This window comes from Eublepharis macularius, chromosome 7, assembly GCF_028583425.1.
Source record: "Eublepharis macularius isolate TG4126 chromosome 7, MPM_Emac_v1.0, whole genome shotgun sequence".
NCBI classification, from domain to species: Eukaryota; Metazoa; Chordata; class Lepidosauria; order Squamata; family Eublepharidae; genus Eublepharis; species Eublepharis macularius.
Genome location: NC_072796.1, coordinates 42,317,199 through 42,342,155, shown reverse-complemented (window position 1 = coordinate 42,342,155; position 24,957 = coordinate 42,317,199). Strand labels below are relative to the sequence as shown.

Sequence of the window (24,957 nt, the reverse complement as noted above, 5' to 3'; positions counted from 1 at the left end):
CTCTTTATTATGCCCCCAGGGAGGGTCCAAATCCTGTCCAATCTTGTCAGATCTTAGCTATTAAGAAGCCCTGGTCAGTATTTGAATGGGAGACCACCAAGGAAGTCCAGGGTCCCTATGCGGAGGCAGTCTCTGTTTGTCTCTTGCCTTGAAAGCCCCATAAATCAGGGTAGCCATACGTCAGCTGCAACTTGATGGCACTTTACATACACACACACCTCTCCATCAAAGATCTCTGAAGAAGGTAGTTTCAGATGAGTAGCCATGTTGGTCTGCAATAGATGAGCAAGGTTTCAGTCCAGTAACACCTTAAAGACCAACAAAGAGTTTCCAGGGTATATAGTGCAGTCCTGGAAGTCCTAACCCACAAACAAGTTGGTTGTTGTGGGTTTTCCGGGCTGTATTGCCGTGGTCTTGGCATTGTAGTTCCTGACGTTTTGCCAGCAGCTGTGGCTGGCATCTTCAGAGGTGTAGCACCAAAAGACAGAAACGTCAGGAACTACAATGCCAAGACCACGGCAATACAGCCCGGAAAACCCACAACAACCATCGTTCTCTGGCCGTGAAAGCCTTCGACAATACACAAACAAGTTGGTGCTACTGAACTCTGCTATTTTGCTCCTGCAGACTAACATGGCTAACTCCTCTGGTCCAAAACAGAGTTACTCTTCTTAGGACTGCGCTGTTTGAGTCAAACTCCTTTGTCTGTTTATTCCCTGGAAACTCTTTGTTGGTCTTTTAAGGTGCTACTGGACTTGACCCTTGCTAATCAGAGATCTGTGTGGAATTGTGACTTGCTGCATTGTATGTGAAGAAGTGGGCTCTAATTCACCTAAGGCTTATGCTGGAGTAAACCTCTGTTAACCTTCAGGGTACCACTAGACTCTTGCTTACTTTTGCAACCTCACAGAACTATCGTGAAGAAATTAGGAGTGGGAAGCATTATGTATGCTACCCTGAGTTTTTTGGAGGAAGGATGGAATATTATTTTTTTTAAAAGAAACACAAAAAGGATAAAGCGAAGAAGAGAGGCATGGCTAGTTAAAATGAGGAATTATGTTTATCTATCATGTGTCCTGATCTAACTGACATTTCCCCACATCGAAGTTTGACCCCCACGATGTCTCTGAAGCCCCCATAAACTTGCAGTTTGCACGACACACTACAAGGAGGCGCTACTGTGCCACGATTATGTGCAGCAAGAAAGAAAGTAGGCAATTTGACGCAGGCGCGGTTTGTAACAGCAGGCGTGACGGAGCGGAAAGTCTCGTCTGGAGCCTCGCTGAGTTCGCAATGGCCCGACAGTTGCTGCCGAAAGCCTCGGGTCATCTCGGCAGAGGAGTCTTGCATAGCTTCAGGCCACTGGGGACAATGGCTTCTGCCAGGCAGTCGAGTTGCTCCGCGACTTCCAAAACAGGAGAGCCGCCCAGACAAGGTTTGTAGCCGTTCTGGTTTCCTCCTTGCGTTAAGCAAAGGACGCCATTCGTCTGTGCACTGCAAGTAGAGATTCCGCAAAGACTGGCATAACTTTTGTCCCTCGCATTAAGCAGCTACAGTGTGGCGAAGAGTCAAGCACGGGTCCCTGCCAGATTAGTTTGTATTTGACAATCTCACAGCGACGCCTGCAGGCTGCGTTGTAGCGCTGGAAAGAAACGCCAGGCAGAAATCTCCGCGAGTGTCGGCTTCCGTGCCAGCGGCTACTGCGCCGGGGAAGCCAACGGGAAACTCCGCCAGCTAATCTTTCCTGTGCGTACACTGCACAGGAGCCCTGCCAGAGAAGACGTCGCCAGCCTTAATAGTTGACTCGCAACCAAGGAATTCACAGGTTAGAGGAGCTTTGTAGGCCCTTCGAGCTAAGCTGAGGTGCCCTGATGGAAGATTTTATTCAACTGAGCCCACTTCATGCTTCTGATGCGATGGACTTTAACTCATGTCACCAGTAAGCTGGTAATCTTTAAGGTGCCACGAGGCTTCCTTTTGAGCCATTTGTGTATAAGAGGCAAGGATTCACGGCAAGGACAAGGAACAAGTTTTTTTTTAAAAAAAAAACATTCGATTTACATACCGCCCTTCAGGGCAACTTAATGCCCACTCAGAGCAGTTGACAAAAGTATGTTATTATTATCCTCACAACAATCACCCTATAAGGTGGGCTGAGAGAGCTCTGAAAGAGCTGTGACTGATCCAAGGTCATCCAGCTGGCTTCAAGCGGAGGAGTGGGGAATCAAACCCAGTTCTCCAGATTAGAGTCCCACCGTTCTTAACCACTACACCAAACTGGCTCTTTTGAAGTGAACGATTGTTAAGTGATGGAACTGTGTAGGAATGCCGCCCTTTTTTTGCTAGCCAGGGACTATGAGTCAAACAAAAATTTGACACTACAATGATGGAAAAGGCTTTGTCTGCTGAATGCCTGCCTGTCATTAAGGGTAGAGGAGCCCCACCCGCAAGAAAAAAAAGTGACAAAATAACATGCCAGGAAAGGAGGAGCAGGCAGAATAATAGTGACCTCTTTGTGAAATCCTGACTTCAACTGGTGGCTGGAGTATTGCCAGGCTTGGCTGTTGACGGATACTTAAAACTTAAGTTTGCCCAAATGCAGGAGACTTCCCTGTGACTCCCACCACTGTGTACTGATTTGTAAGCCTCTAGTGCACACGCTGCAGTCATACTTACTAAAAAGAAATGCAGTGCCCACTTTTGTGCATAGTTTCTATGGGACTCAACTGGACAAGGTCCAGGGTTGCTAGTTGAATTCATACTGTTTCAGTGTGAGAAGCACTTGTCTGTAATTATCCTGCATGGGATATCTTTTTAATACATATTTCGGACGGGGATGTGAAGCTGAGAAAGGGACCTTCTGAAGGCCACCCAGTGAGGAGTTCATGGTTGTGCAGGGATTTGAAGCAAGCTCTCCCACACCATATTGAAGCTCCCCCCCTAACTTAAACATCTGCCTCTGTTGCACTGTTGAAATAAATGTTTGCCTGATGTAGATTTTGCAAATTATTTTTTTTGCCTCTGATGTCAGAATTTCTACAAGAGTTCAGGGGGCTGGGTCACGTATTATGAAACTTGTTGCTTCAGTACATGCGAAAGATCTATGCGATCTGAAGAGAAACCAGAGTATCGCTTCAGTACATGATGTAAATGTCTATGGAGTACCACATGTTGTGCTTCTTTCCCCACCCCACCCCAGCCACATATCTCTGCAGGCTAGTTATGCCTTTTAAAAAAGATCAGCATTTACACACTGCACCGCTGCTAACACGCCACATGTTTCACTGCATGTGCACTGGCCCTATTTATCCTTTGGGCATGCTCATGCAAGGTGAGAAAGATCTGAGCTTACACAGACCTTTATCTTAATATATGCTAAATAGTTACAATACAAAAAAAAAGTTGCCCAATGAACGAGACCAATGTCTAAAAGAAATTAAAGATGCTTCAATGATAATTATATTTTGAATCCAGTGTTCTGATATTGTTAAATTTGGTTAAATTCTGTGGGGGGTTTTGAACAAGTGATCTTTCTTACCAATTATTGCACCAAGTTCCATTGCTCAGATGTCACTGAGACGGATTATAAATAGATTTTTAACCATTCAGTCCTAAACAAAGTTATGCCTTTCTAAATTAATTGATGCTAATGGGCATAGAAGAGTGTTGCTGTGCTCGGAACCACACTGTCAGCCTTGTATCAACCCCAGGGAAAAAGTGTTGTTATTTAAAAAAAAACACTTGTTTATGAAGACAGTAATAAAATTTTTTAAAACTTAGTTCTGCATCATATGCTCTCCTTACAAATTGATTTATTAGGCATGAGAGTAACAACTGGTTTTAATCTATTCATCAAATGTAATAATTCCTATTGTTCTGTGAAGGGAAAAGAATTGCTTCATAACTGATTAATGTCAAATAAATTCTTTACTGTTTTTTGGGGTCAGTGATACAGAGTGAAAATACAATGAACTGCATTTTGTTCTCATAACTCAATGTGTATTAATGTGCTTAAGGAAACTTCAGTAATAGTTACAAGTAGGATTTTAAATGTGCTGAAATGCTAGCTTGGGTCAGATAGTTCTTTCCAGTTTGGCCAACCCCTTGTACTCCACTAGGATAGAGACTTATAGCTAGAGAGCTGAGTTGAAGGAACCAGTGCAGTGAACCAGAAATTACTTGTGCGCTCTGATGATGCTTGTGGTCCTTTGTAATGTAAAGTGGAATTCATGCTTTTACCGCCCTGCCCCCTTGCGAGATTTTCCCACCTTCAAAAGTGAGATGGGTAGCAACTAGAGACAGGGCATTTTCTGTGGTGGCTCCTTGCCTTTAGAATGCCCTCTCCTCTGAGGCTTGCCTGGTGCCTACTTTACTTTCTTTTAGGTGCCAGGCCAAAACACATCTTTTTACCCAGGATTTTAATTATGCTTTTTCTCTTGCTAGCTTTCTAATGGTCTGCTTCTGTTTTATGGATAGTTTTTATGCTGCCTATGTTCAGTGGCTTGTTTTTAGTTTTAAGTGTAAGCTGGTTCCAGCTGGACTCTGAAGATGTGGCATAGAAATATCCTACATAATGTAAATCTCTTCACAGGGGATTACAAGCATGCTCAAAGACTCTGTTTCTGTGATCAGGAATGTTTGAAAAAAACAGCATGCCTGATAAGAGTCTGTAGATACTTGTTCCTACCGTCCTTTTACGTATGTTGCCTTCACATGGGTCATGCTGTCTGAAGGACTAAAAAGATGCCCATTTCTCTTCTATGAAAATAGAACTTCCAGTATAATAAAGGCAATGTTCATTAACTTGTCAGTGTGAGGTTTATGAACTATGTATAAAAAGTAGGCACAACATGTGATAACTGCCTCTCCTTGAACCATTTAATAGAAATAACTTCAATGTATGACTTTTTCTTGCCAATTTGTGATCTTCTTCTGTGCCCTGACCCCTCCTCCCCCCCATAGCTGTTCAATATTATTAATTGATACCTAGGAAGTACTTTTCAGTGAAATCCTAAGCAGAGTTACTCCATCTTAAGCCCACTGAAATCAAACCATTAACAGGCCAGGAGTAACTCTGCTTAGGATTTCAGTGTTAGTGTCTTAATTTTATTGCTTGTCTCCAAATCTGGTAAATGCCCTTTAGAAAACAGATACACCAAAATAAGTCAAATTGAAGCCAGTCCATGCAGTTGTATTTATGATGAAATGATAGAAGTGATATATTAGCTTTAATTGCAGAATTTGAGTCCAGTGGCACCTTAGAGACCAATGAGATTTTCAGGCTATAAGCTTTTGAGAGTCAGAACTCCTTTCTTCTACCTGAGTGTGTGTGTGTGTGGGGGGGGGGTGCACCACCGGTGAAGAGGGTTTCTTTAGCGATGTCTGAAGAAGTGAACTCTGACTCTCAAAAGCTCACTCTGAAAATCTTGTTGGTCTCTAAGGTGCCACTGGACTCAAATCTTGCTGTTCTACAGACCAACATGGCTACCCCCCCCCCCTAAAATTAGCTTTAATCTTAACTGATATTTTAAAAATGTCGCTAGTTTAACAGTACCACATGTTAACCCTTTAAAATGGAATTTGCTATATTAACAGATGACTCTTTTTAAAATGGAATTTCTCATAAGAACTAATGTTTTGCCTATTTTGTTTTTTTTTAGGGTGCGGGAATGTGATTACTGAAATTATCGGGACTGTAATAACTATTGGCATTAACAGGCCAGAAGCCAGGAATGCTGTGAACCCGGAGACGGCACAGTTGCTGTGGCAGGCTTTTAAGTCATTTGAAGAGGATAGTTCCCTAACTGTGGCAGTACTTCATGGTTTGGGTGAGGGTCTTATGCATTATTCTGCATCTCTCATTTGAAACCGATTGCATACCTGGTGTTCTTAAATTGCTAGGAATTCTTTTCTTCCATTCACAAGCTCTCCTCACATCCATTTATGAACTGGATGCAAATTGCTGTTTGTGTTTCAAATCATACTGCTTTGTCTGGTGTCGCACAATTAAAACCAAACAAACACAAATTTTGTGCTACCGTGATATGCTGATATACCAGTATAGCAATGTATCAAATCACTATATCTGGGTTTTTTAAAAGGTGAAAACCGCAGGGGAAGGGAGTTGGTAGGCAACATGTGAGAAAGTCAAATGGTGGCACTTAGCACTGAAGACTCTTCAGCAGGGCTTTTTTTCTGGGAAAAGAGGTGGTGGAACTCAGTGGGTTGCCCTCAGAGAAAATGGTCACATGGCTGGTGGCCCCGCCCACTGATCTCCATACAGAGGGGAATTTAGATTGCCCTCTGTGCTGCTAGAGGGCAATCTAAACTCGCCTCTGTATGGAGATCAGGGGGCGGGGCCACCAGCCATGTGACCATTTTCAAGATGTTCCGGAACTCCGTTCCCCCGCATTCCCCCTGAAAAAAAGCCCTGCTCTTCAGACATTACTTTGCAGCAATTCTCAAGCACACCAGACATAAGCAATGCGAGAAAAGGGTTTTCATAAAAACCAGCTCAACCCAGCATTACAAATGGGACACAAATGATTGTGTCTGCCATGCTTGAAAAAAAATTCATTCACAGCCAGCAGCCAAAATGGTTTACATAGGCGGTATGAAAGAGCCCTCAGCCTCTCCAGTCCATGCTTCTGTAACTTACAGCCTGTATCTCTGTTATTTGACAGTATAAACATGAAGAACCCATGAATCTGCTTTATACTGAATCACTTCATTGGTCTGTCAAGGCCAGTGTTGTCTGCTCTGTTTGGCAGCGGCTCTCCAGGGTCTTGGTTAGAGGCCTTTCACATCTCCTACTGCCTGATCCTATTTTAACTGGAGAAGGTGGGGACGGGGCCTTTTTGCAAAGAAGCCATGACTTTACCCCAACAGTACAATGCAGCCACATGCTGCTTCATTGATGGGTGCACACGTGTAAAATTTCTTCTCTGCATTGTTCAGGTTTGAGGTGAGATTAGTAGCAATAGTGTTTGTTGGTGGATGATATGAGGACTTTATGTCAAACGTTCAAGATGAATTGAGTGCCTCCCAGACTTGAGTGCTCTTTTCTTTCATGACTGTGGCATGTGGGTAGACGTGGCTTCAGCCTTCTTCCACCTCGCCACAGCACTGTTTTTACTCCTTCACACTGCCCTATGAAGTAAAATGTCTCTGTTGCAAAACTTACACGGAGCACATAAGCAACACGATTTCTCACATAGTGCTCATTTCCCCCACCCCCTTCGTCTCCAACAGAGTGGTGTGTATTCAGCTGTCTGAAGAATTTGCAGTGTGGGATTTACCTGCTTCTTATTCCTTCAGCTGCAGCCCACGGAACCCACTGACAGTTTGTTCCTGGGGGGGGGGGGAGTGGACTCTCCGTGGACTCTAAGGAACAGTATAGGTCTACAGTGGAAGGAGGGAATTGGCAGAAATTGCCCTTTTCCTCATCTGTGAATGGCTGTTCCATCACGGGAATTGCATGGTTGGATATATAACAAATATATATATATATATAACATATATATAACGTACAGCATTATGATTACAATTTTCTTTTTAGAGATACAAAGAAATATTCAGTCTGAATCGAAAGCAACTGTGTCATTGAAGTACTAAAAAGCAAGGATAGAGACTACAGTGGAATACTTAAACAAGGAAGATTTATATTTTTATGTCCCCCAAGGATGTATATACATAGGGCTATTTATAGAATGCTGATTTGATTGAGAAAATTATAGAGTTGGGTCTTAAGCCTAGAATAGTGGTTCCATCTGTTAAATATGTATCTGGTTTAGGCCTGCTTTGTGGCCTTTTGTGTGCTGGAGTTGGCAAGTGATTTCTGTACCATTGCAGAGCTAGATAGAAAAGTAAATATGGGGAAACGGTTGCTTTCACCCTGGTGGATGAAAGAAACAACAGCCGTTCTTCCTTCTTCTTCCGGAGCACACAAAACTGCCGCACGAGAAGAGGCTTGAATTAGCTGCTGCTGTGGTAGAGGAAGGAGACACGGTTTTGGTGATAAGGGATGCTACATAGTTGTTAGTTTATTCATCATTAGGAATCCTTTGAGTGAAATTATGGGCTGTGGTTAAGATTGGGAAAAAAACCCACAACAAAATTGCATGCCCTTATTAGGCCTTGTGTATGTGATTTTTTTTTAAAGTTCAGAAATGCCTGCACTTCAAAAAAATTTTTTTGCTCTTTATTTACTTTTCATTTAAAATATCCCATCAAATTATCCATCAAATTATCTATAAGGTGATTTACATCTGTATATGCCAAAACTACACACTAAACAACACAATAGTACCATAGTAGCTCAGGACTAATAAGAATAAAAAGGGGGAAAAAACCAGGGACATCAACAGAAAAGTTGGGAGATGAGAGAGAAGTCCGCAGCCATAGAAATGATGGGTTAATTCAAATCAATGAAAAATGTATCCTTCTCTCCACTCCCCCATTGTTTCTTCACTGTCATGATTGTCACTGGTTCCCCAAGTCCTTGAGTAGCCCAGGAGGCGTGATCGTGAAACAAAACACATTTCTGGGAAGTGTAATGAGTCACCACCAGTTTCCTCTAGCTAACCCTAAGCTCAGAGACCAAGGAAACAGTCTCCAGCTGTACCAGATGTTAAATGTGAAGTCAGCCCTGAAAGGTAGGACACCTGCAGACTGAATTCCACAAAACAGTTATTTGGTATCTGAGGCCAAACAGGCCAAGAAACATGGTCCCAGTCCTCCAACTATTGACCTGATAGGACCAAGAACTGACTGACTGTCAGTTTCAGAGCAAGATGGCTAAGGCAGGGCCAAAAGCTAAGGAAAGAGCAGTGCACAAAATGAAGATCCCATTCTTAAGGCTTGTCACCTGTAACATGGCCTGATCCTGATGTCCCTCTGCCGCTGAGACGTGTTCAGAGTTAAAGCAACTAACCCCCACTGGTGCTCTAAGAATAATGAGATCGAATTCAGGGGATGAACCTCCCTCTTCTGCCCTTGATGTCCCTGATCTTAATGATCTCACCTGCATCTGGGTTCTGTGCATACCATTTTTAAGCGTATCTTTCTGGAAACAGAGTAAGTTTTCAGAGATTTCTCTTGCGGCCTGAATAGGCCAAAAGCCTGAATCAAAGTTTTGTCATTCAAGAAACAGGCTAAGAAGGCCGGTTTCTTGACAATGATCACCTTAGGTTTGCTAAGCCATTATGGTGCACTAACAGTAAAATCCACAACTGGCAGACTTTCCTCTTTGTGCATGCCTAGTCCACACACTCATGCTAAGGATATCTGTGGTTTATTACACTGGGGCACAGCCTCAGCCACTGGTTGGTTAAGCTGCTCTGATAAAGTTGAATGTTCACATTCCAGTTCCCAGGGAACAAAACGGTCAAAATATTTGCGGACCAACTTCCACGAAGAAAAAAAAGTTGATGCACAAGGAAATTAGTCTGTAGAGATGATAAGGATATCAGTAAGCATCTTCTTTATTTGTATCAGCTCCAGGTTTTCCCTTCACTTGGTTGTGGAGTGTTGATGAAACTCCGGGTCTGGGAGTTGCTGAGACTCCTTTGACCTCTTGAAAGACAAAGAATGGTTGCATCATATTTGGGTCATGCAGTGCCCAGCTCTGGAATGTATTTGGAATTTCCTGGGACTTGGCTACCTGCAGTCCTGAAGGGTATTCACGCCATCCTAGCACATTGGTTTTTGTTGCTGAACTGGCATGCATAAAAGATAATGTACCTAATGGGTTGAATGTTAAAATGAAAACATAAGGATTGCTTTATTGGATCCAATTAATGTGTATCTACCCAACAGGTGTTTTCAACAGCAGCCAACTAAATGCCCCGGGAACTTACTTGTTTCTGTACTATGCCACATTGTTCTCCGCAGTGGGGACCCAAAGTGACATATAACATCCTCCCTTTCTCCATTTTATCCTAACAACAACTCTATGACTGTGAGGTAGGCTAGGCTGAAAGTGTGTGGCTAGTCAGAGGTCACCCAGAAAGTTTCCATGGCAGAGCAGGAATTTGAATCTAGGTCTCCAAGAGGCTAGTCTGACACTCTGCCATTACACCACGCGGGCTCTCATGGTTTGCTTCTGGCATCACCTCCTTGTAAGTTGAGTTTCCATTTAACTGTTAGGTCTATCAGTGGCTATTAGGTATATTTTCTGTAAAAGCTTTCTTTTAGTTTTGCAAGGCGAAACACATGCTTCTGGATAATAGAAAACAGGCAGCTCTTTAAGTGCATCTCTAATGGCTTGACCGTTAACAAAAGGCAGATCTCTCACAACACTTTTTTTAATTGTTCCATAATCAACCTTTTTTTCTTTTTTCTTTTCCTTGTGGTGTTTGTAGGAGGCAATTTCTGTGCTGGTTATGATTTGAAGGAGCTGGCCCGCAACCCAGGCTCAATCAAATTGGAACAAGATGTCACAAAAGGTCCTGGTCCGATGGTATGTTCTTGGAAACAGTCTGGAGGGAAATCCTGACAGTTCTGTGAAATTGAAATCCATTTCCATGGGCTGCCTTGCATTTCACTATGGAAACCAGCAACACATTTTAGTTAAGTCGCTGAAACAAAAAAATGGGGATGGGAGAGAGGAGGAATCTTCTCATCTTTGAGAGTAACTAAAACCAAATGGGGTTGTTTTCTCAAGGGAAAAGTTATATGTCCAGTCCCAGTAAACTTGGAAATTATGCACACTGTTCTCTGTATTTTATACAAATGTGAACTATGTGGTATAAATGAGTGCAGATTTCATAGAGAAGCAGAAGGCAGAGAACAGCCAGTGGGACTTTTCTGGTCTGGTCCGTCGTATGAAGGTCTATCAATTGAAATTACTCATAACCAGGGGTTTTTTTTCTGGGAAAAAGGTGGTGGAACTCAGTGGGTTACCAGCACAGGGGGCAACTTCTGGCGGAAGTGGTGCCCCTGGTACCACATGCACACGTGCAAAGTGCACACATACTTCCGGGACCACGCAATGATGTCATTTTGGGTCAGCGGGAACAAGGGGAGGAGTTTTTAAAAATTTATATCGCCCTCAGTGAAAATGGTCGCATGGCTGGTTGCCCCGCCCCCTGATCTCCAGACAGAGGGGAGTTTAGATCGCCCTCCACGCACTCCTCTCTCCTCTGTCTGGAGATCAGGGGGCAGGGCCACTAGCCATGTGACCCTTTTCAAGAGGTTCCACCGTGTTCCAGCTGAAAAAAAAGCCCTGCGCATAAAAGCCCTGCGCATAACTAAATAGGACCTCCATTTTTAAAGGTAATTTACCTCTGAATACCAAGTGCCAGGAGTAACAGAAGAGAGCTGCTGTTTCCATGACCTGCATCTGAGCTTCCCAGAAATGCATGGCTGACTTGACCATAGTTGGAAGCCGAATGCTGGACTAAGTAAACCTTTGAATGGATATTGTGAAGAGTTTTAGCAGAGTTGAAAGGGAAGGTATATCATGGAACATGTTCTCCTGATCATTTTAAAACATATGAACAGTCCGTTCTCATTATCATGACGATTTTGGCTCACAAAGTTTCTCCACAAACGTGTTTTGCCGAATTTTTTTGCTGTTTTACAAGACAAGGTTGTGCATGTGCATGTGTGCTGCACTAAATCAGTCACGGTTCATCACCCAGGGAAAATGCTGAATTCTGCAGCACTAGATTCATTGCACATACTGTATGCACTATGCTTAGTTTGCAGAATTGATTGCTTTTTGCTAGTTTTACAGAAGAGAGGAGAAAGAAGTAGGGCGCACCATAAATTGTATTCCAAATGACCTCTGTCTTCAGAGACTTCATGAGGTTTTACTCATACACTTTCAAACTGCTCTTCACAGCTGCAAGGGCTAGAAACTTTCGTTTTGAAAAAAAGCCAAGCATGCTTGAGATTTTAAAGATACCAAATATTTTGTCTCACTATACACTTTATGTATTTGCTGCACTTGTGTTAGCAGAATACATCTTGTGCCAGCAGAGTTTACCACCCGTAGCTGAGCAGAGGGGTAGAATACAATCCTGTGATTTCCAGTATAAGCATTTTAACTGTGCGCTATATGTCATACACACATTTATTAAAAAAAAAATTATGATGCCTTTGCACCCAAATAGGGTCCTCAAGGCAGCAAATGTTAAAATATTAAGGCCTTTCAATGTTAAAACATTTAAGACATTGACTTCCGGTTTGGGATTCATGGAGGTCTAACGCAGCTCCATTTGCGGAGCTGACCGGACTGCCGTTTTAACCGGCCGGAGGGGTGAAAATAACCCGCGGCCGACTGCTCTCAGGCGGGGAGCAGGCAAAGAACGCTCAAGACCCTAGGGTGAGTTAGATCTCGGACGAGGGGGGGCTCTACTCAAGGAGTCTCCCCCCGATCCTTGAGGTCCCACCTTGCGACGGGTCGGCTATAATCTCTGCGGCAGTTTTGGGGCCAATTCGGCTGGCATAAGACCTACATACCCAAGCTTCGATCGGGGAGGGAAGTCGAGAGGAGAATTTAAGATCGAAACAGCGATTACAACCCGAGAAAGTTGAAGAGAAGGTAAAGATCGCTATCTCTTGAAACGGGACAGATTGATAAAAACAGAGAGGAAAGAAAGTAGATTTTTAAACTGCAACAGACTAGTGAAAAGGAGGTGAAGACTCGGCAGGAGTTGTATTTTAAAAGAGACTAAATTTAAAGAAGTTATTGCGAGAATCGGACTATTGTTTTGAATACCTGTGGTTTTGGAGCTGTGGGAAAAAGACACCATCGCGAGACCTGCTGTGGGAAGACGGGAGACAGGAAGTGCGTAACAACAATAGAGTGGCTGGAGGGAAGCGGCCCTTGCCGACGGACAGGAAGTAGGGAATCGCCATTTTTGAAAGGGGAAGGGTCGCGGCTTCAGCGGAAGAGGAAGTAGGCCATCTTGGATTACAATAACATAGAGAAACCATAGAGAAAAGACGCCCGACATTTTGGATACAAAAAAATTAATTTTGGCAAAGATTGGGACATTTGAAAAAAAGGAAAACGTTTAAATATACGCCACGGAGCTAAGGAAGAGAGCAGATTCGTGGGAGCGAGCTAAAGCAAGCCCCACGATGTCGAAAAAAGAGTGGCAATCGGCAATAGAAAATTTGGACAAAAAACTTATAGACATGATGAAAGAACTTAAGGACACGAAATTGGAGCTTATTAAAGAGGTCAAAGAAGTTACACAGACAGTAAAGTCGGAGCTGTCAGAAGTGAAAAAAGGCGTGGAAACGATTAGTAGTGAATTACAAGGAACGCAGCAGAGAGTCAAAACAGTAGAAGACGCGATGGAGAATTTAATAGACACGCAACAAACAGAGATGAGACTGGTGAAGGGGAGGATGTCAGTTGCAGAAACTAAACACATGGAGAAGCAGCTTCGTTTTCGTGGTCTGCCAGAGGTGGAAGGGAAGTCAGCGCAAGAACAGATGACTGAGGTGTTGGCTGATTACCTGGGGAAGGAGGAGGAGGAAATTGTGGCTATCCTAGATGTGGCGTACCGTGTGAACTCGAGAATTGCAACCCAGAGGAAACTGCCAAGGGATGTGATTGTGCAGTTTACAACTAGAAACATGAAAGAGAGGATTGTGACAAAACAATTTCAAGATCCATTGGAGATTGATGGCAAGACGATTATCATAATGAAGGAACTGCCCAGATCAGTGTTACTGGACAGGAAAAAATATAGAGTACTAATTCAGACTTTGAAGGACATGAATATTAGATACAGATGGGAGTTACCGGAAGGAGTGTCCTTTGAGTTTGGAGGGGCAAAAAAACGCATCAGATCTGAGCGGGAGATGGAGAGATTTATCAAGGACAATGAAAAAGACTTACCAACAAAACCATGAATATGGAGTGTAAAGTATTATCTTGGAATGTAAATGGACTAAACTCACCGAATAAGAGGAAAAATATTTTTCATTGGCTACTAAAACAAAAATGTGATATTGTTTGTTTGCAGGAGACCCATATTAGAAAACAGGATGTAAAATATTTAAAATCTGGAAAATTGGGCAAAGAATTTGTAGCGGCCTCAAACACGAAAAAAAGAGGAGTGGTGTTGTACATAAAAGAGGAGCTGCAGCCAAAATATGTTATGAGAGATGTTGAAGCTAGATTTGTAGCAGTGGAATGTAATTGGAATTTAAAGAGAGTGTTGGTAGTCGGACTTTATGCACCTAACGGTGCAAAGGAAAGCTTCTTTGAGGATTTAAGGAAGCATTTAGACGATCTTGTATATGACCAGATAATTCTTGCTGGAGACTTCAATGGAGTGACAGATTTGGAACTAGACAAAAAGACTACAACAGCACAAAAGAAAAGAGGACTATTGCCAAAGCTTTTTTTTGAGTTGATTCAACAAGAGACTCTCAAAGACGTATGGAGGAGAGAATATCCTAAAACCAAACAGTTTACTTTTTATTCTGCAAGGCATCTTACATTATCAAGAATTGATATGATCTGGGCCTCAAAGGACTTAGCGTTATGGACTAAGGAGGTAGAAATAATGCCGATGGTAGGCTCAGATCACAATCCAATTATGTGGAAATTTGGAAAAAGGAGAAAAAGGAAAGCCTGGAGAATAAATGAGGACTTGTTACAGGAAAGTGAGAATATGGAAATATTGAGAAGAGAGACAAAGTTTTTTATACAATACAACGTGAATAAAGAAGTACCAACCAGTAAAGTTTGGGACGCGTACAAGGCGGTTGTAAGGGGCATACTAATGGACTTAAATGGCAGAGCAAGGAAAAAGAAAGAGGAGAAAAGACAAGAGATTGAGGAGAAAATAAAGGCCAAAGAAGCACAGTTAAAAAAGAGACCAGGGAAAAAGAAAATACATCAGGAAATCAAAATTCTTCAAGAACAGTTAACAGCAATGAGTAATAAAGAATTGGAGTGGAACCTTAAAAGACTGAATCAAAAAGCTTTTGAGGGTGCTAATAAACCTGGGAAATATTTGGCATGGCAATTGAAGAAGAAAAGGGAAAAGAAAATAATAAATAAAATCTGTGAAGAAAATAAAACGTACCTGGAGCAGACTACCATTAGTAGAGCCTTTTATAAATTTTATGCTAAGCTGTATAATAAAAAAGAAGTAACCAAAGAATCAATAGCATCATATTTGGAGAAAACCAAACTTCCAGAGATCTCGGAAGCTTGGAGAAATAAGCTGAACAGTGAAGTAACTGATGAGGAAATAAGTAAGGCAATACAATCCGCAAATCTAGGAAAGGCGCCAGGGCCAGATGGACTTACGGCTAAATTTTATAAGACAATGGCCAACGAACTGGCACCATTCCTAAAAGAGGTGATGAACGGAGTTTTCAGGGATCAAAGAATTCCAGACACTTGGAGCGAAGCGAATATATCATTGATCCCAAAAGAGGGCCAAGATCTGACTAACGTGAAAAATTACAGGCCTATATCATTACTTAACAATGATTATAAAATTTTTGCGAAGATATTGGCGGAGAGACTGAAGGGGTGGCTCTCGGAAGTCATAGAGGAAGAACAAGCAGGCTTTTTGCCGGACAGACAAATAAGAGACAATTTAAGGACAGTGATCAATGCTATTGAATATTATGACAAGCGTTGTGATAAAGAGGTTGGTTTCTTCTTTGTAGACGCTGAAAAAGCGTTTGACAATTTAAACTGGGATTTTTTGTTTGCCACTATGGAAAAGCTACAACTGGGAGAAAGATTCATCAGAGCAATTAAAGAAATTTATAGAGACCAGACTGCAGCAATTGTAGTGAATGATGAACTGACCAAGAAATTGACGATTAGTAAAGGAACAAGACAAGGTTGCCCGTTATCTCCATTGTTGTTCATTTTAGTATTGGAGATTCTGATGATACAAATACGACAAGATGAGGAAATACGAGGAATAAAAATAAAGGACTATTCATACAAGGTTAGAGCATTTGCAGATGACATAATGTTAATTGTAGAAGATCCATTGGAGAACATGCCAAAAGTGATAGATAAGATCAAGGAGTTTGGTGACTTGGCAGGTTTCTTCATTAACAAAAAGAAGTCAAAGATATTATGCAAAAACATGACTAAGCAGAAACAACAATCGTTGATGGAAATAACGGACTGTGAAGTAACTAGTAAGGTGAAATATTTGGGAGTTGAGCTGACTGCAAAAAATATAGATTTGTTCAAGAACAATTATGAAAAATTATGGACTCAGATAGAGAGAGACTTGATCAAATGGAATAGACTGAATTTGTCATGGTTGGGCAGGATTGCAGCAGTTAAGATGAATGTGTTACCAAGAGTAATGTTTTTGCTACAGACAATACCAATCATCAGAGACTCTAAACAATTTGAAAAATGGCAGAGGAAAATATCAGATTTTGTTTGGGCAGGCAAGAAGCCTCGAGTGAAAGTAAAAGTTCTACAAGATGCAAAGGAAAGAGGCGGAATGCAACTGCCCAACCTGAGACTTTATCATGATGCAATCTGCCTAGTTTGGTTAAAAGAGTGGATGACATTAAAGAATAAGAAACTATTAGCCCTAGAGGGATATAAAAAATTTTTTGGATGGCACGCATACCTATGGCATGACAAAGTAAAGGTCAACTCGATGTTCCTGCATCATTTTGTAAGGAGAAGTTTATATACAATCTGGAAGAAGTACAGAATTTACCTACAAGAAGGAACCCCCTGGTGGGTGGTTCCATACGAGGTGATAGATCCGAGAGCTGTTGATAATGAACAACAATGTTTAACGTACAAAGAAATAACCAAAACTGAAGCATCTAAACTTAGAATAAAGACGCAAGAGGAACTATCACCTAACTATGATTGGTTCCAGTACAGACAGATTAGAGACTTATACAATTCGGACTCTGCAAAAGGGGGCATACGAACAGAGAACTTGGAACTAGAGCAGACCCTTTTTAAAGAAGACAAGAAAAGAATATCCAAGGTATACCAAGTACTGTTGAAATGGTATACCGAGGATGAGATAGTTAAAACACAAATGGTGAAATGGGCTATAAACTTTAATAAAGAAATAACAATGGAGGCATGGGAATACTTGTGGAAAACTACAATGAAGACAACGACATGTATTAATATTAAAGAGAACATTTTCAAAATGATTTATCGTTGGTACATGACACCAAAGAAGATTGCGCTAGGGAACTTGAACACTTCTAATAAATGCTGGAAATGTAGGAAGCATGAGGGCTCCCTCTATCATATGTGGTGGTCGTGTGAGGTAGCTAGGCAGTTCTGGGGGGAAATAATAAGAGAAATGAGTGAAATTTTACAGTTTCAAATAAATAAGAACCCAGAACTCCTGCTGCTAAACTTGGGAATGGAGGGAATTCCAGCCCATCATAGGACGTCGATATTTTATATGACTGCAGCAGCTAGACTTTTGTATGCGCAGAAATGGAAAGTACAAGAAGTGCCAACTATTGAAGATTGGATCTACAAATTGCTGTATATGGCTGAAATGGATAAGATGACAAGAAAACTGAGAGATCTGGACTCAGGGCAGTTTAACACAGACTGGGAGAAGCTGAAACAATACCTGGAGAAGAAGTGGGAGGTGGGAGGAAAACTGTGGCAGTTTGAGAACTACTGAAGTACAATAAAAGTATAAAAGAGAGGGGTGACTTTACCGGGGGAGGAAGAGAAATGTGAATTTATAAGCAGTTAGATTAATTAATTGATTGAGATATATATAGATATGTAAAGGTTAATTGATAGAATATTGATAGAGAATAATTAACGGTTTAAACATGAGGATTGAGTAATTAACAATATTTTTTTTTTACTTGATAAGACTTATATGCACCAAACTGAATGTATAGAAGAGTTAAAACGACTGACTATGTGATGAGTTATATAGAAATACTATAAAAAGAAGAAATGATTAATATATAGAGAACAAATCAAATTGTTTGATTTAAATGTGGGAAATTTTTATGGTTTATGATATATAGAAATATTCAAAACTGGAAAATGGGATAAATTGTTTATCTAAAGAAGTATAGTTTGGATGCATAATAAGTAAAAGAGTTAAAGATGTACTGCTTAATATAATGGAGAATATATATTTGTTTTAGACAGAGGAAGTTAATAGAAGTAAAGGAAAAGGGACAGAGGGTGGGAAAGCTGTTGGAAGTCAACAAAAGGGGGGGAAAGGGAGGGGGTTAGAAACGAAAAATTAGGGGAAAATTGAATGTAATGTAATGTAAAAATATTAATGTTCTAACCCAATAAAATTTTTTTTTTAAAAAAAAAAACATTTAAGACATTAAAAAAAACATTTAAAGTACAGTATGTATAAACAATTCAATAATAACATATAAACACACCAACTCACCTAACAACACAACTAGGAAGAAGGGCCAATAACAGTTTTTAGGGGTGCACCAAGCAAAAAAGTCTTTACCTGCTGATGGAAGAGGCCCTCACACAATCTATACTGAATTGCATGTAGTTTTAATTGCTACAGGGTCCTTCCCGGATGAAATTTTCCAAGCCCGTGATTGCTGCAGTTAGTGGCTACGCAGTGGCTGGTGGGATTGAGCTGGCCCTGTTGGCTGACTTACGCGTTGTGGAGGAAAGTGCTGTCTTCGGAGTGTTCAGCAGGCGATTTGGTATGTTTCTCTTTTAACAATTGCTAGCTTTTCGCTGTAGTTTTACATCATCTAATAAAGTCTGTCCGTGGAACTCATGTCTGTTCATGTTTAGAGACTATTTGGCAAATGCATAGCAATATAGCAATTGGATTATTCCCTCTCCACCACTGTACTGTCATATGCAAGTATCTATATTATTTCATTGATGTTAACATTACTCCCCCCACCCCAAATATGGCTATTTGTTGAATAAGCATCCATGGCCTTTTTCTGTCACCTTGTTTGCCTTTTTAGGTGTTCCGCTAATAGATGGTGGCACTGTTAGACTATCAAAGCTGATTGGTCTTTCACGAGCACTTGATCTCATTCTCACTGGGCGTCCTGTTACTGCGCAAGAAGCCTATCAGTTTGGACTGGCCAATCGGATTGTTCCCAATGGCCAAGGTCAGTACTTACGCATTGCCTTGTGTAGGCAAATATATCTACAAGTAGCTAGAAGTCAAACGGAGTTTGAGGTTGGAGCAAGCCTATGTCCAGTTGTGTTTTCATTTTGTAATGAAGTAAAAGCTGCTTTGGGTCCCCCTTAGAGAGAAAAGTGGTGTATAAATGAAGTCAATAAACATTGTCAAAGTCAAAGCAGTTTTAAATGTGTGCAGTGAGATGCAGGGCCTGAGTCATGCTTTTTTGGTAGGTAGGCAACAGGGAAAGAGGGAATAGGAGTTTGACTCAGAATTGGACCAAAAGGCTGATATGAAACAAAGATTGTTCTTTTGCTCGATTCATTTAAAAAATATAGAAACCATGGGGTTTTCTACATAGGTTTTTTCTGTTGGTTCTGACCTCATACTGCTTCGATTTATCCCCTGATTTCTGCAATCATGTTTTGCCTTTTGTTTTTTGCTTTGAGATTTTTTTGGTTTTTCCTATTTTTTCAGTGCTTTTGTGACCATTTTTACCCCAATCTTTTTCTAGAAGCCGATGTTGAGTTGATTTCCCCCCCTCATGCATAATGTTTCTTTTGCTTTTGTTTGTCCCACACACCTCCAATCCACTTTTTGATGACTGGACATTCATCATCATCAAACTACTCCCCCCACTTCCTTTCCCCCCCTTCCTGGTTTTGTTTTCTTTTTTTCAATTGTCATTTTCATAGTGCTATATTGGCCTACCGTTGTATCGATACATGTAGCAGATTCCCTGAATTCCCAGCTTTCATTTTTTAAAAAGTATATAGAACATTCCATTATGGAGATATGCCTTTTTATTTATATCGCTGTAGGTCAACATAATGCTATGAAAATGATGATTTCTTTAAAAAATTGCAAAAGCCTTGGGAGTCCGGGGTGGGGGTGGGGTGGCCATTTCTGGCACCAGAAAAAGTGGTATGAAAAGCACATAGCTGCTGCTATTCTGGACTTCATCCTAACAGAGGTTGGTTTGCCCTGCTGGTGTTGGTCTCCACCTAGCTCTGGTTCAGCCCTGGTGGTGCTCTCCAGCTTGGACCAGGAGTGGGGGGAGCAGGTATAGCTGGTAGAACTGCTCCTCTTTTAGGTTTACCCATGCAAAAACTTTACCAAGTGTTCATTTTCAATCTTTAAAAAAACCAAAACATTATAAGCATACACAAAAAGTAAAAAAAAAAGGGGGGGTGCTCTGACATCACCGATGATTCCACTGATGACATCAGCCACCTCGCTTGAAAATCTTGATATTTAAGGCACCTGCAGTACAAAATAAGCCAATTCCACAACACTAAAAATGCAAAAGAAAGGAAGACGCGAGGAAGACCCATATCCAAACTGATTTCAGCGCTTGGGGATTGACTGCTATGAAAATTAGGAATAAGTCAAGTGGGCAGAAAAGCCCTACATGGCTTCTGAGAGAAGCCAGTTGAGCAGGATGGAAATGCTGTTGGTATTTAGATTATGGTTTGTAATCTGAGGAGATATTTTTAAATTATTTATTGCTTTTTGGTTGGATTTTATTTTGTATATGCATTTTCTGTTAAATACATCTTTGCGTCTACTTCTGCCTGCCCTCACAGCCAAGACATCCCGGCCTAAAGTCTCAGAGTTTTTACATGTAAAGTTTAAATCAGTTTATTTTTAAATTGATCTTTAATGCAAATGTAAAGCTATAAATGGCTAAAATGTACAACTGATTTTCCTTCTGTGTTCTGTTCTGCTTAAGCATCGTTCAACCAAACAGCATATGGGAAGCTGAAAGGCATTTTTAGCAGCATAGGTTAAGACTTCATGCTAATTTTCCAAAGGAAAGACAACTACAGACATGATTAACTTTTTACAAGCCTACTGCCCGTATATATCTGTGCATGTTATTTGTAGCATAGCAAATGCATGAAAGGGAAAAAATATCAAGACACGTTCACTTTTTAAAATCTCCATTTGATCACTTAGAGGCACTTGTACTCACCATAGGTGAACAGCTATTTACAAGCCTGGCTTTCCTACACTTTGGGGTGGAGATTGGGTATAATATGTTCGTTTCTCAGTCATGGAAATGTACCCTCTGCATGTGAATTTACAGCATTGTTCCTGTTCCCGTAGCTAGCAATTGGCTGCTCTTCGTGAACTTCATTCCATTTAGAGGGCAGAACCTTGATTCTGTTTAATTTAGAGCGAGGGTTTGAAAACATGGAAATACATTTCTTCCAATAACAAGGGTGTGTCCCTTCATGAAAACACATTCCTGCTGTTAACCTTTGACCACTGGAAGGGAATTACCTCTGTAAGGTAAATGTACACAACTGTTCTCTAACCAGTCTCTAGAGGTTTCCTATAGAGGAAAAAGGAAGACCCTCTGAAACAGGCTTTACCTCATTCTGACTTGAAATGGGTAGTAGCTGCTGCTTTGATTCAGATTAAGCTGGTATGACTGCTGTTTCTCTTGATTTGTTAGCAAAACAATGACCGCATACACTTCATATCTGAATGCAGAACAGGCTTTGGAAATGGCTTTTGGGGTTGGGTGGGGGTGTTCATATTGTAGCAGACTTTTAAAAAGGAAATTAGCCAGAAGCCAACTAGTCATAACAAAAAGGTACAGATTCAGATGTTTCTTTTTTAGGCTCTCTGTATGTGTGTGTTTAAAATTAGATTATTTTGCTCGTGGAAATGTAATGGGGGAAGAGGGAGATCATTTATAACACAGTACGTTATTCAGTTCCTGCTGAAGCTGCTGCCATTCTTCAAGTCCAAGAAGTGACTAACGTCTCTACAGGCTTGCTGTCATTTACTGCGTGCGTTCTGATATCCGGATTCCTTTTAAAATATGGCTGTTTTAGTTGGCATCAGGCGAAGTATCTTTTGAAACAAATGTGAATGAAACCCTGCTTTGTTTACTCCAAGTCAGGGATGGCCATGTGACACTTGGTGGGCCAGATTGGTCCCCCCAAGCAATTTTATGTCACATAAGCAGCCCTATCAGACCTTAAAATATGGTAAAACGTTTTCCCTCTGGTGTGACTTTTGAGGAAATAAAAATGTTTTTATGCATTAGAAACAGAGATATCCCATAATTTAAATGTTACATTTCCTTTGGATTTTGTATGTAAAGCTAAACGTATGGTGGAAAGTGAGGTCAAGTCATAGCTGACTTTTGGTGACCCCTGCTGGGGGTTTTCAAGGCAAGAGACTAACAGAGGTGGTTTCTCATTGTCTACCTCTGCACAGCAACTCTAGTCTTCCTGGTGTGTGCATGTGCCTTCCATTCAATTTCTAACCAAGGCCAACCCTGCTTAGCTTCTGAGATCTGATGAGGTTGGGCATGCCTGGACAAATTTGGGCATATGTGGTCCATAAGTGTGGTGCGCTTTCTGCTTAGTGGCCACAATTTTATTAGTAGTTCTGTTAGTATATTTGCCACCTGTTTGGAGAACATAGTGGCCATCGAGAAAATACAAGTTGGCCATCCCTGCTCTAAGCCTTAGGATCTTGAATTTTGCCGTGGTAGATATCCCTAAGCTAGCTCTGGGTTTGTTGAAGCTTTTTGACCCATATCACAAAATTTAATATGATGTGATTATTCCTTCCACATTACCCTCTTTATTTGTGTCGGCGTGTACTGAAAAACCTTTCATAAATTCAACATACAAAACAGCTAGTACTTGGTGGCAGAAAGAATGCATTCCTTGAATTTAACTCTGGCCAGAGAGATGTAGAAGTGGAATTCCTTTTATAAAAAGTATAAGTTAATGTAGGTTGTGCTAAAGTATATATGTTAAGAGTCCCTGTTTTCTCATCTTTGACAAATTGCTGCCTCTATTTTTGCCCCGTCGTCCTTGTCTCTGGAAGGAGATCTTTAACAGTGAAACCCTAAGTAGAATGATACCTTTTGAAGCCTTCTGTTTAGGATTATATGGTGTGTCGAGGAATGGTTGCATCTCACTTGTAGTTCACAGTCTCCTGTTTCATATGCTTTAGCTGGTGAAGATTCAGTTGTATTAGACATATTGGACAGCTATACTGCTATTAACAACCTTTTTGATTGCCAGTCAAATGATCAGGCTGTGGCTCAGTTGATTCCTTTATTGATTCCTTGACACAAATCCCACTGCACTGTCTCCTTCCTATTTTCTGCATAAATTGTATTCCAAGATCCCTGGATGTTGCTGAATATGGTTGAATTGAAGCTATTCTTTAGTATATACAATCATCATCATCATCATCATCATTTATTGTGTATTTATAGACTGCCTTTCTCATTGAGATCAAAGGCAAATTGCATACTGCAAGTGAATACAATATAATCAATAGCTGGACATTCACAGAGTGAAAATACAACAAGATCAGCAAGACATTCAGTGAAAACTAGAAGACAGGTGAACACATAGATGAAACCTTTCTGAATTTAAAGCATTAAGTAATTAACATGACATCTTTAGCAACATCGAACTACCCAGTAGGAACATATCTACATCAGCAGACCGTAACCAATAGCTTAGTCTGTTGTCCCTGTTCCTTACCAAGGTATCTCTCTGAGCTGGTACTTATGATGACACAGCCCTCCAGAATAATTCAGTCTTGTATAGTTTGTGGAAAGCCAGGAAAGTGAGAGATTTCCTGACCTCCTCAGGCAGGCCGTTCACAAGGTGGGGCTGCCACATAGAAAGCACATGTATGGCCAGTGGTTGATTTAGCCCAATTGTTGGGTGGTATCTGCAGAAAGCCCTGTTCAGATGAGTGAAGCTGCCTTTGCAGAACATAGGAAGAGAGGTGGTTTTGGAGATATGAGGGGCCTAGACCATGAAAGGCTTTGAATATAATAATCGTGAATTGACCTCGGTAACTGGTGGGTAACCAATGGAGTGACTGCAGAATGGGAGTGATATGCATGCTTCGTCTAACTCCTGAAAGTAAATGAGTTGCAGCATTTTGTGCCAGCTGGAGTCTCAAAGTTGAGTTTGAGGGAAGACCAATGTAGAGTGAATTGCAGTAGTCTAGTCTTAATGTTACCGTGACATGAATCCAGGTAGCCAGATCAGCCATGTTGAGGTAGATGGCCATCTTCCAGACTAGTGTAAGTTGGGAGAAGGCCTTTTTTGCTGCTGCATTTACTTCTCAAGAGCAGTGCTAGGTTCAGTATAACCCCTAGGCTTTATACTGAGCCAGCCAGGGTCAACTGGACCCTATCAAAGATCGGAAGCGCAATGTCCTTCAGGATCTCTGTTTTTCTAACCAGCATCACTTCTGTCTTGTCTGGGTACAATTTCAATTTGTTTGCTTTCAGCCATTTAACAAGAGCTGTCAAGCAGTGACTCAGTACCTCTATAGTGTCATCTGAGACAGCGAGATATAGAGCTGGCTATTATCTGCATATTGACGGCAGCCAATTCCATACCTACAAATGATTTCTCCTAATGGCTTTATGTAGAGGTAGAATTACATGGGGGATAAGATTGCACCTTGTGGAACCCCGTAAGATAATTCCCACACTGAGGATAGCTGGTCTCCAATAGCAAGCTTTTGAGTCCATCCCATGAGGAATGATTTAAATCAGTCCAAGGCAAATCCCCTGATACCGTCTTCTGTCTCCAAATGTATTATGAGAATAAACATTAATTTAAAAAAACATGTATCTCTTATGGTTATTTTACTAATACGCTGCTTCAGAAGCCAGTGTAGGACTAGGTCTGGTAGAATAGAAGGATACTGGCATCACCGGATGCTGTGCTATAACAAAAATTCTCTATGTATATATAAAACTAGATCTTCTTTCCATCACCTGCTAGTTTTCTAGGTGCAGGGAATGTCTTAGTAGGGATGTGTGTTTCGGCATTCAGAATGCCGAAAGAATGCCGAAACA

The 24,957-nt window shown here is 41.1% G+C and overlaps 1 protein-coding gene across 1 annotated transcript in view; it reads left to right on the top strand.

The window, feature by feature from the left end:
• Window positions 1-1,255: 1,255 nt before the first annotated feature.
• LOC129333678 (enoyl-CoA hydratase EchA19-like) overlaps window positions 1,256-24,957 on the top strand; it is a 33,840-nt gene continuing 10,138 nt past the window's right edge. The window contains exons 1-5 of the mRNA XM_054985501.1: window positions 1,256-1,435; window positions 5,661-5,828; window positions 10,362-10,459; window positions 18,507-18,651; window positions 18,928-19,077. Coding sequence (XP_054841476.1) covers window positions 1,294-1,435; window positions 5,661-5,828; window positions 10,362-10,459; window positions 18,507-18,651; window positions 18,928-19,077 — 703 coding nt within the window. The 5' untranslated portion in view covers window positions 1,256-1,293. The remainder of the gene's footprint in view (window positions 1,436-5,660; window positions 5,829-10,361; window positions 10,460-18,506; window positions 18,652-18,927; window positions 19,078-24,957) is intronic.